This window comes from Pagrus pagrus (assembly GCF_965226575.1).
Source record: "Pagrus pagrus genome assembly, chromosome: 11".
Taxonomy (NCBI): Eukaryota; Metazoa; Chordata; class Actinopteri; order Spariformes; family Sparidae; genus Pagrus; species Pagrus pagrus.
The window spans coordinates 22,742,001-22,754,742 of record NC_140195.1 but is presented as its reverse complement, the minus strand read 5'-3'; the positions used below and the strand labels follow the sequence as shown (position 1 = coordinate 22,754,742).

At 41.1% G+C, this 12,742-nt stretch overlaps 1 protein-coding gene across 1 annotated transcript; it reads left to right on the top strand.

The window, feature by feature from the left end:
• Positions 1-748: 748 nt before the first annotated feature.
• On the top strand, positions 749-9,514 carry tmem115 (transmembrane protein 115). Its single transcript, XM_084366061.1, has 3 exons — positions 749-2,172; positions 4,009-4,373; positions 7,459-9,514. The coding sequence occupies exons 1-3, from the start codon at positions 1,681-1,683 to the stop codon at positions 7,763-7,765; spliced, it is 1,164 nt and encodes a 387-aa protein (XP_084222187.1). The 5' UTR covers positions 749-1,680; the 3' UTR covers positions 7,766-9,514.
• Positions 9,515-12,742: the final 3,228 nt, after the last annotated feature.

The following is a 12,742-nucleotide window of genomic DNA, read 5'->3' as shown; positions in this document are numbered from 1 at the left end:
TGAATTCAGTTACCACCAATTTAAATACATTTCCAATTTATGAGGAAAAAACTATGCAACTACCAGCAGTGAGAGAAAATGTATATCTTTAATTAATATTTGATGATAACCAAAAAATAAGCTAGGACAAGTTAAAGTCCTGCATTTTTTTTAAATTTATGTATTTTAAAAAAAAAAAAAATTTAAAGCAAAAGTATATAAGTATTACCAGCTATATGCAGGCTTTTTGGAGGACATATGAAAAGTTAAAGAAGCTACTCATTACGCAAAATGGCTCCCTCCATTATTGGCTGGTTATATATGTGTAAGCAGCCCTTTGAAAACGACTTTATTAATTAACAATATGTTCTTTATTAAATATATTTATCTCCAAAGTAATAAGTAGCCTAACTATAGCTGTCGAATAAATGTACCGCAGGAAAAGGTAAGACATTTCCCTCTGAACTGAGGTGGAGTTTGAAGAAGGCAACCAGAAAATGTAAATACACTTGAAAACTGTAGGCTACTTACAACACTTGAATAAATGTATTTAGCTGCTTTCCACGACAGGTAATTGCTAGCTCACCTAACAGGTGTAAATAGTAACGAAGTCATCAACTGAATACATTTTAACTTGGCTAAACTTACATCTCGCTGTCATCCTGGCGTACTGGATACGTCATTTGTCGAGAACTCGCTTTCCCAGCGTGCTCTGCCTTTACGTGACTTGACGCTTTTTCCCTGAGTGTTGATGACGGTGGCAGACGGCGCAGGTCAGTAGCTGAGTGGTGTAACTGGGAGGAGGAGTGCCTGCCAAAATAATATAATTCTCCCCGGCGACCTGCTCTCAAAAGACGGAAGAACAATAAGACAAACGAATGAAGAAGAGGAAGGTAGTATGAAAAGCCTGTGAAGAATACGCGGTTTGACGACGGTACAGAAGCGTTTCTAACATTGTTTTGAAGGCCTGTTGCTAGCTACGGGAAATCCTCGGGCTAGCCCGGTAGACACGGGGCCGAGAGATCGCACAGGACCGGGACATGAGCTCCGTGGGCTAGTTTGCACGGTCAGGTTTTACGGACGCTAGCTGCCGTTTATTGTAATCAAACGAAGACATAACCTCTCCTGCTCCTCTGTGGAGGATATCATTCAGCGTAACTCAATACGCTTTCAGTTTGACAGCTAGCTAACATTAGCTCTCCTGTGTTTACAAGCTAACTCAGCCGAGGTCCTCTTAAGAAGTTGGCACTTAGCTACATTTGTTTGATTTAGGATTTGCACACTTGGACCCTACCACATGCCTGCTACCTGGTGGTGATTTCTAAGCTTGTTCTGCTTCTGTCAACACCGTCTGAAGGTCGCCAGCCAGCCAGCTAGATCAGAAGGTCTCCTAGCTAAGGTTATCACACCTTCAGGCTTATCTACTGCAGCACAAAGTGTCTTACCTGGTTGGACCAGAAAGAATAGGCCGTGATGATTTGATTACCAAAGCTATCTGTAACCCCTTTGAAATCCCGAATGAAGGCTCACAGAGAAGTGTGGATTTTGATGCTGTCAGGACATACAGGTGTCACCTGTTCTGCTTGGCATTATTAATCTCACACCAGCATCCAACATCTGCTGCACCTGAGGCAACTGATCTGCTGTAACGCTCCCTTGAGCTGGTTTGCTCAAGAAGGATCCTCCTCCAAACAGACCACAATGAATCGTTACCTGCCGGTGGCTCGACAGCACTTCCTGGCTGCCCTTGCCAGCACCAGTGTGGTGGTAAAAACTATAAGTGCTGTGGTGGTTCTCCTCTATCTGTTGTCATGGGCCGTCGACACTCCATACGCACTGGGCGTGACCCCAGGCTACCTCTTTCCACCCAACTTCTGGGTGTGGACACTGGTTACCCATGGGGTGGTGGAGCAACATGTCTGGGGTGTGGCAGCCAATGTTGGGACAGTCATGGCCTGTGGGCGCCTGCTGGAGCCTCTGTGGGGCGCTCTGGAGCTCCTGATCTTCTTCGCAGTGGTCAATGTGTCTGCAGGCCTCCTGGCAGGCCTTTCCTACCTCCTCACTTATGTGGCCACCTTTGACCTGGACTATTTGTTTGCCGTGCGCGTGCACGGAGCAGCTGGGTTCCTGGGAGGTGTCCTGGTGGCACTGAAGCAGACCATGGGGGATACGACAGTGCTCAGAGTGCCACAGGTGAGGCTAACAAATAATGAAAGTAATTCCTTAATGCTTATTGGCAAGCAGCATGTTCCTTTATAGAGCTTGCGAATAATACCAGGCCAGTGAGGAGTGAGACAGCATAGTTAATTGAAAAATGTAGCCCAGCAAGATGTAAACAGCACTGGAAACATAACCACTAGTCTTTGAGGTGTGTACATAAACAAACTTGTGTAAGATTATGGCCTGCACACATCAAGGATGCCTCCAATGACATTCACCAAATAGCATAAAAGATACTTTTCTTTGTTTTTTGTTTAAATTAATGTAGAATTTCACAATTGGTACAAAAGTGTGCCAGATACTTTCTTGGGGTACACTCGACAGGTTACACTACACAAATCAAGAAACCATTTGTGAATGTACACTACTGTTCAAAAGTTTGGAATAACAACAGTAACAATAACAATACATAGAAGTTTTTGTCCCAAAAGAAGAATCATTACATGATTACAACTTCCTTTTGTCTGATGTGATTATCAATTATAAATTAGTTTTCCAGTCCAAAAAAAGCCTTGATGACCCTCAGTCGTTACTGAACCACGACTCCAATTTGACTCTTAATATTTTGAGCTCCTGGTTTTCCTTTGGCTATCTGCAGTCTTCCAGAGGGTAGATTGAACAGGTTTAAACTGTGATTTTTCAGCACATGACATATAAAACAGGAACCTGTTCTTGTTTCAATCTGACCAGATTTTGAAGCTAAATTTCCAATTTCTTTTACCAATAACTGGTGATTAATGATATTCTTACTTAAATGTTGCTCTGAGGTGTGTTTGTCTCTTTCAGTCTGGTTGAACAGTGTACTGTGTTTTTCTCCATGTACAAACCTTACTTTGCAAACCCTTCATGCAATATAATATCTATTTGTCTCAAGGACTTCCTGCGACCTAAAAGCGTGAAAGACATTTGACAGTATCGAACTAAGCTTTGAGTGGGACGACTTCCACAATTCTTGAACTGTGTTTAATGCCGGGGTAGGCACAAAACTGCTATAAATACTGTTGTGTCACTTGGTTTCTGGTGATCTCTGTTTTTATTATAGTTTTCCTGTTAAACAGAAGGTTTTCATTTGTTTTGTTTGTTGGTGTTTTGTTTTTACTCTTGTTACATTCAAGTAACACTTCCTCCAATTATATTTTTTATGGTGTCATGGTGTGGTAAGGAATGTTAATCATTTTGTAAGCATACATGTATCCGGTAGTCAAATTAGACATGAATACAGTGATCATGCTGTTGTATTACAGCTATATATGCCAGTGGTTTACAGGCCAATGGTTGAACTGTTGAGTGTTTGCTCTATTTGGCCTGTGTACTCTGGTTTAGGCATGTGATTCTCTTCCAAATTTGGACAACAGTGTGATCTGTTAATTTACATTCTAAGATTAAATCTGATGCCCTTCTGCAGGGCAGCTTACACTGAGTGTGCGCAGGAGGGTTTAGTTATTTGCTGAAGCACACATTTGCTAAAACTACCAGGTCACTCCACTTTGGCCACCATTATTTTTGGCTTTTTGTGCTTGTTATGAGTTTGTATAAAACTGGGTTACTTCTCTCTAATCTCCTTCATCTCAGCTGAGCAGGTTAAAAAATGTGCTCTATCAAAACTCTGGTACATTTGACTATGACTGCGGCCTGCTGCCCTGGCGTGACAGCAGCTATTGTTTGGTGTTCCAGTTCCTGAATCTAGCTGACTTGAGTGAACTGTGGGAACTGGCAGTCATGGTGGTCTGTAGACAAAATGCCAGCTGTCCCTTTGTCTGATGATTTCTGTTCACAATAATTAAAATCTGTCTTTGCCTGTCATCTCAGGTGAGACTCAAAGCAGCACCGGCTTTGGTCCTCCTCCTCCTGGCCTTACTGCGCCTGTCTGGGCTCCTCGACAGCTCCGCCCCCCTGGCTGCATTCAGTTACGGCGCCCTGTCAGGCTGGGTCTACCTTCGCTTTTACCAAAGGCACAGCCGGGGTCGCGGCGACATGTCGGACCACTTTGCCTTCGCTAGTTTCTTCCCTGAGGCGCTGCAGCCAGCTGTGGGGCTGCTGGCGGGACTGGTCCACGCCGCCCTGGTCAAGATTAAGGTGTGCAGGAAGATGGTGAAGAGATATGACGTGGGGGCGCCCTCCTCCATCACCATCAGCCTGCCAGGGACAGACCCACAAGACGCAGAGAGAAGGAGGTGAGTCAGAGCAAAGAGGAATGAGTTCAGACATTTACATCTGCATACAACAGAGCTGCATTGATTAGTCGATTGAAAGAAAATTGGTTGCCAACTATTTTGATAGTAGATTCATTGTTAATTTTATTTTTCAAGTAAAAATGTCAAACAATACTGGTCCAGCTTCTTAAATGGAAGGATTTTTGATTTATTATAGTGAATGAAGAGACTTTAGGTTTTGGACTGTTGGTTGGACAAATAAAGCAATTTAAAGATGTCACTTTGGGCTCTAGGAAATTGTGATGAGCATTTTTCACTATTTTGATATTTTATAGACCTAGGGATTAATTGATCAATCATGAAAATAATTTGCTGATTAAGCGATAAGTTATAATCGTTAGTTGCAGCCTTACTATACTGTTTGTATGCGTATACACTGATATCATGTAAAGGCCAACTGGAGTCCAGATGTGATGGAAAGTCCTCTGTGGCCTTGCTGAGTTTTACTCTGCCCTAATGGTCTACATGCTGCTTTAGAAGCTTTTTCATCCTAATTAGAATAATCAGAAGAAATACTGAATAATATTTTAGCATAATATATAGCCAGGATCTTGTATTGATGATGGGAGAGTCGGGCCACTGTGTAAAGTCTTATCCAGCAAATCCCACAGATTCTCAATGGGGTTAAGGTGTGGACTCTGTGGTGGCCAATCCATGTGTGAAAATTATGTCTCATGCTCTCTGAATCACTGTTTCACAATTTGAGCCCGATGAATCATAGCATTGTCATCTTGGAATATACCCGTGCCATCAGGGAAGACAAAATCCATTGATGGAAAATCTGATCATTCAGTATATTCAGGTTGTCAGCTGACCTAATTTTTTGGGAACGTAACGTTGCTGAACCTAGACCTGACCAACTGAAGCAACCCCAGATCATAATACTGCTCCCACAGGCTTGTACGTTAGGCACTAGTTATGATGGGTGCATCACTTCATCCGCCTCTCTTCTGACCCTGATGCACCCATCACTCTGGCACAGGGTAAATCTGGACTCATCAGACCACATGACCTTTTTCCATTGCTCTTCGCATTGTGCATGTGGAAATGCTCTTACTTTCACTATTAAACATAGCCGTGAGTTCTACTGTTGATTTTTTACGATTTGATTTCACCAAACTCTTAATTGATCTCTGATCACAATCATTCAATATTTTTTCCAAACCACATTTCATCCTCGAAGATGATGCTCCACCACTATCCTTGCAGGTTTTAACAATGCCTTGGACAGTTCTTAACCCAATTTTTAGTAGTTTCAGCAATCTCCCTAGTAGTTTTCTTTGCTTGATGTAAGCCAATAATTTGAGCCTTCTGAAACAGAGTAATATCTTTTCCAGACTACAGGATATGTCTTCAGACATGGTTGTTTAAGAAATGAGAAGGTACTCACTGCATCAGTTAGGGTTAAATAACTTGTTGCCAGCTGAAACATATTAATCCCTGCAGTAATTCTCCAGGGCAATGGCCAGGCAATGTAGAATACACACACACACACCCATCTAGTCAAATAAATGTACTAGTCAGAGACGAAGCACAGTTTGTTTGTAGTTATATTTACTCTGGGAAAGTTTGCCGTTTTCTTTTTTCCGTCTTACTCTTCAAACAGTTCATACGTGTTCATGCCTTATCTCTACAACACACTAACTCTTCCTCACACTCACTAACATCTACTCTCAAGCTGTCAGGGGTCACTTTTCCTCCTGTTCTGTTGTTCTCTTGTCTTGCAGACACACTTCCAAGCTGTCATACAGATTCAGTTACAGATTGATGCTCTCTCAAACGATCACACACACACACACACACACACACACACAACACAGCAACCAACTTGAAGCTTCCCTGTTGTCAAACAAGTATCTTTACATATTTATTCACCAACTGGTTGGGCTGCATTTTGCCATGTCCTAAAGAAGCTGAGGCTTCTGTAAATGTTTGATTATCTGGTGACTGAGAGATCTGTTGAATGGGAAATTAACGATATAATGGTGATTTAAAAGATACATGGTGCTTTTACAGGAAAAGTGGGAAGATTTGTCAACAAATGATAACAATACATTTATTGAATACATTCTCTCTTCTTCTTGATTGCCAACATTAAGAACTATCAGTGAAAAGTGTGTTATTTCCCTGGATTTTTCTAAAACCAGCTAACAAGTTGGAAATTGCATTTTTGCAAGTACATATTGCCAGTTGGGGATATAATGACATTTTTACTAGGCTGTGTTTAATAAATGTGATTCTGATTCAAAATCGATCTACACACACACACACACACACACACACACACACACACACACACACACACACATCAAAGGGAAAGGGACTTTGTGGTGCACTCAGATGTACCTCGTAAACTCTGAAATCAATATTCAAATGGCCGAGTGGGTTGTTTAATATTGATTACCTTTGTTAAAATATATAGGCCGACATCTGTCTTTCTTTCACAAGAATACAGCATTTTTGATAATTAGATGCCAAAATAATAACAATATCCCATACTCCGCCTTAGCTAGATTTTAACTACATATTTTCAAAACCATTTCATTCAATTCTTAATGTAAACATTAATATTTTAATAACGCATCATGTTAGAAGAGTCCTTGTACAATTTACATCATTACTTCTCTCAGAACCTTTTTCATATTATTATTATTACATTGGAATTGAATTGATTGTTGAAATCAGTGCCAATCACAGCTCTGATGTTTATTAGGTACATTGTATTTTGGATATTCAAAAAATTAAAATAAAGTCAGAAAACTACTCTAGCCATCATCTGGTCCAAGTGCCCCCTGAGGCACTGAACCCTCAATGACGCTTCACTTTGACCTACCTTATACTCTGCCTGTTTAGGGATTTTCTGTCTGTATAACAGATGAGGGATTCTTCACCTTAGTTGTTGCTTGATGTTTTAATTGCTTTACAGGACATGTTTCATACATTTATTGAAGCATTGTGATGCTATAGAGGCATTGGATGACATCTCTGTTGAAGCACATCTGTACTTTCCTCTGGGGTTAATCCCTCTCTTTCCCTCTTCTTCCAGACAACTGGCCCTCAAGGCTCTGAATGAGCGTCTAAAGCGCGTGGAGGACCAGTCAGCCTGGCCCAGCATGGACGATGAGGAAGACGATGATGACGACGAAGTCAGAACCGACACACAGCCGCTCCTCCCAGGTGGGCGCGAGACCTCCTCCTCCACGTCGAGACCAGCAGGGGGACCCGTCGGCGCCTCCCTCTCCTCCACCTCCTCCTCCTCGTTGTCACAGAGTGGCGGAGCGCCATCCACAGGCGGAGCGCAGCACCCAGAGTCCAGCATTATCAGCTTCGAGGATGCACCTTCTAGATCGTAACAAATAGAACACACGTGTACAGATACGCACGCTCTTTTCGGTGTCACTGGCAGGTATACTAGTGTATTCAGCGTCCCTGACTAGTATACGAATATATCCAGTGACTGTGGTTAGGCACACACCCGATATCACACACACGCACAACATCATACACACGAACACTTTGTCGATGTCATCGTGAAGCCCGAAGGGGTGCTAACTGTACAGTGCTTTCAGTTCAGACGTGTTGGTTGTAAATGCTCAGTGTAGTGGGGCAACATGGACACTTAATACTTCTCCTCCTTCAAACCAGAAATTCTCTCGTCTCATCCGGACTTAATCTCAACTTGCAGAGCTCTGTCCACCGCTTCATGTGTCTCTTTCTCTTGCTTTCTAAATAAATGACAGAATGGGTGTACAATATTCCTTTTTGTAAATCTTTCTTGGAGCAGCCACAGTTGTTCTCAGATTGCCTGCCACAAGAAAGCCGCCAATGACAAAGACTCACGCCGAATTGTTGATTCTCGTTGAAAGGTCAACTGTACGCACACCGGTTTGATAAGCGCTGAAAAATGGCTGTAAAGGACACTAGCTTTTGATTTACTGGTTCTGAGTCTGTAACCAAGTGTGTAACGGAAGAAGCACGAGAAGCTCTGACTGCTAAACCAGAGGAAAGAAGCTGCTGCAGGTCTGTCCTGCTAATGGAACTATGATACATAACTTCAAGAGTTAACGAGGTGCCAGGTGGAAAGAATTTACTGGGCCGGGTTCAGTTGCCGCCTGTTGTCTTTCTGTAACGACAGAGGCAGAGAAATCGCCCATGTACCCATTTTTTTTATTCCCCTAATTGTCCTTCAATGGAGAACAATTCTGTATTTTTATTTTTTTTCTTCTGGGTCTGTTCATCACTCAACAAAATCAAAAAACAAATACTTGTTTCTGTGCACTAACATGACATGTTAATGGCGTTACACTCATGCAGATCTGTGGATGATGATTCTTCTTGTTCTACAAGTTGTGAGTTGATTACATTTTTTAGGTTAACTACTCCGAGAGCCACACCCTATACCCTTTTACAGCTACACCTTCTAGAGATCGGAAATGATACAAGTATGGTTATATTAGTCATTCAGCACTATTACAAGTCCTGGAGAAGAGTACGGAATAGGTGCAGGATGTAAAATCTTAATGATTCATGAGTTGCAGAGTTTGTATGTGTCCACTGACTCATGCAGATAAATGACTCCATAGACAGAGGAATCCTGCCCTGATCAGTAGTCAGCCTGGTCAGGGTTTCCCAGTCACATCATTTGCACTTGTAACATCTGTCATTTCTAAAATCACATCGCCGAGCAGGGGCCAGCGGGAGTAATTTTCAAGGGTGGTTGACGTGCAGCTAAATTGTTTCATATAAAATGCTTCGTAAATTCTCTGCAGACCAAAAGGTCAGCGATTCATTCGTTTTGTGGGCTGTCATCGCTGTAGATGTCGCAGTATATTATGGTAATGACCAAATCATTGCATTGCCAATTTCCCACCTGTCTTTGTTGATTAAAGTCAGTTGCAGCCAGTAAATTGTTTCAGACGTTGCGTTGGCAGTGATGACAGGCTGATAAATTATTTTTGAACTTGTGAAATTGTTTCAACAAATTTAAAAGCGAACTTCCAAATAGTTATGAAGTCAACCACATACCTGTGCTGCGCATGTTTAACAAGGAGGATAAAGAACAAAAGATGATGCCAACTTGCAGGGGAAACTGATAGATAAAGTTGCAGATTGCTCCTGCTGTTCTGTCTTTGTGGGTTGCCAGTAAGGTCCAGATGTGCTGTTACATGTTTAATTCAAATGTAAAGTTCTTCTGTTTGTCTGATATTTGCTTTGTGAAGAATAATCTTGCAGTGGCCTTGCTGATCATTTTACTTGCCACTGAGTCGGCATACATTGAACTGAAAACAGACCAAATCAATTCTAAAAACAAAAGACAGAGTGGTTTATTTATGACCTGTATTGCCCTGTATTATAAACAAGTAGGACACATCTCCTCCTCTTTTGTCCTCCCAGAAGTAGTGGCCTATAATTTTTCTGTTTATTGCTGTATGACTTAACTCCAACCAGTTTAGCAATGCGTGCTCCTGGGAAAACATGGCCCCAAATAATCAATTGGGGGGAAAAGATCACATTAGCAGTCTGATATTCAAACTTTAATTTCATTTTGTCCCCCTAGATTTCCAACCCATCCTGATGTTTTAATCTGACAGTTGTTGCAGATTAACTTTGTGAGGTACTGCAAATTCAGATTCAACATATACTGTAGAGGTTGATCTTGGTCCATCTTTTGTAAAAGCAATGGAAACGGTCGCTTTTCACCTGATGGAAACGTGTTATGTACGGGAAGTGATAAGCCATATTAGAGTGATGAAATTCTGTGTTGTGTCCTGTGTTTCTCCTGCTTCCTTCTGCTCATTTCACTGTGCTCTTATTTTGGTGAGAAGATGCTTACTTTGCATTCTGTAATTCAGTATGAATGAGTGATGGTATTTATGTGAATGGATTCAGGGTAGAGCTGAGTCAAATCCAGATTCAGGGTGGAGAAGGTTGCGCTGCTGTCAAATATCTGAAATCTCAAACTGCATTATACCATCAAAAGTGTTCACAGTAGCAACGGAGGAAAAGTGTCACACAAACCTGTATATACAGTTACTGCTGATGGTAACAGCCACTCTTATGGTGTCATTCTCATGCCGTGTTACTTGCAAGTTACTCTGGAACTAGCATGATATTTTTAGCTTAACTGCTGCCACAACTCAGCTTGCATCATACAGTAAATATCAGCAATGCAGCAAAACACATTCTAACATAGACGTCGGTGATAGCTGTCTAATTAGTTGTGTAATTTGATCAGTGAAAAGGCGTAGAGATGTTGTAGTTGGCAGTCTGAGGTTTCAGATTGAGCCTGGCCGGTCAGACTTTCAGCCACACGTCCCCCCTCCATCCCTGTTCCCTTTGTTTTTTTCTGTATTTCCATGTAAACATCCTCAACAAGAAGAAAAGACTGCAATCACACACTCTGTGAATGATGCCAATTTACAGTTGGGGTTGACAAACTAGAAAAGCTACAGGTGAAGATAATGAATGATGTCAGTACTGTCACTGGGTTTGTCAGTGACCAAAACCCTTTTAGTCCATGAACACAGTTCTTAAGTGTTTTTGGTTTTTTTCTGTACACAAATTTCTTGTCTTTATCAAAGACACATCACAGGCAGGTCGGCCATTTTCAACCTTCAGCAAGTGCTTTCTCACTTGAACCCAAAAAATTAGATATTCCCTGGTTGGTTTCCGTGCAAAGTGGCTGATGAAGAGCAAAGATAACCCGGCTTTATCTGCCACTACCTGGTGATCGTGCCCTGCTCCAGTTTCTGTTTTATGAATTACCAATTTAAGGAGTAAATGGGCTTTTAGTGTTGCCAGGAAATAAAATGTATCTGATGGTTTAAATGCTAATTTTGAAGTTGTTCATTTGCAAGTACAGACTGATTACTCACAGTTATTGCAGTGCTTAACATACTGCTACAATGAAAGGTGCCTCTGCCACTTTCTCACATCTAATTGTTTGGTAAAATGGTGACACCAGCCTCTGTGACTTGTGTATGAAAGCCCCAAAATTAATGACTTATGATTCATTCACAGCAATGTTTTTATTTAATAGTATTCACTACTTTCATTTTCCTTATCCGTCTCTACTTTTGCACCAACAGATCTTGTTGATACTAATGACAGTCTATTTCCCTCTCTACTGTTGCTGTTGCACAGACTTTTTCTGTTTTAGTTTTCAGATATATTTCTTTATCTCTATATGAAATAAAAGACGATTGTATGAAATTGAAATGAGTGTTTCAGTCTTTGTTGCATTGCAGTTGTGCAGTGGTGCACATGAGATGTTACTGTAAGGACAGGCTTTACTTTGAGACTTAAAGTTGACCTTAATTATCAGGAAAGACTATAGAAGAGTCTGTATTGAGAAATACTCTATTATCATGACAAACAAAAAATCAGCATGACACCATTAACAAGGCTCTGTCTGGACACACAGTTAGGGTGACTACTTTAAACTAGTAGTTTAACCTAATGTTGCAGTGAGTCAAGTAGTTAAATTACATTATTGCCGTAAAGTTTTATAAAGTTAACCACTGAAACTACAAACAATTATAGGTCATAAAAGGAAAGAAATGTTTTATTTATTTATTAGTTTTTTATTTATTATATTTCCTCTTCTGTAATTGAGCCCCCTTTGACCCAACCCATTCACCTTTTCTTTCATGTGCATGGCTGGGCAATGCATCTTTCAGATATATTAGGTGTCAATTAGTAATAAGTATTGATTATTGCTATTTATTATCAAATGGTCAAAGAATTTGCTGCTATTTCACAAGTTAGTAGCTAACTGAGTAATACTGGTGCAATACCTCCACCTGGAAGGTGTCTGACTAAACCTAAGCTGACATTTCTTGCACTTTACCATGATTAGTGGAGTATTTTATATATGTTTTGGTTTATGGCCTCTTTATGTATGAATAAGTGGGCACTGTTTGCAATAAACCAAAATGGATTTTATTTTTTGCAGGATTGTGACTTTTTTGTATCATATTATTTAGTTTGAACTACTTCTTCTAAGTACCTTTAGTTAACCAGACCAGACTTCTCCCCAGGTTAGCTTTGCTGTCCTGGTCTCAATGGTAAATGGACCTGCATTTCTATAGCGTTTTTTCAGTCTACTGACTCTCAAAGTGCTTTACACTTGTCACATTCAACCATACATTCATACGCTGATGGCAGAGACCATGCAAGGTGCTGACTTGCTCAATGGTACTTTGACATGCAGCCGGGGGGGCGGGAATCGACCCAGCGACCTTCTGATTACTGGACGACCCACTCTACCTCCTGAGCCACAGTATAATAGCACTACTCTACTGTTGTTTCCAGGTCCTTCTGCACTATTT

Bases quoted from the DNA above. Each gene is read 5' to 3' on its own strand.
- tmem115 (XM_084366061.1), top strand. From the start codon at position 1,681: ATGAATCGTTACCTGCCGGTGGCTCGACAGCACTTCCTGGCTGCCCTT. The intron at 2,173-4,008 runs GTGAGGCTAACA...CTGTCATCTCAG, and splicing joins CAGTGCTCAGAGTGCCACAG to GTGAGACTCAAAGCAGCACC. The intron at 4,374-7,458 runs GTGAGTCAGAGC...CTCTTCTTCCAG, and splicing joins CAAGACGCAGAGAGAAGGAG to ACAACTGGCCCTCAAGGCTC.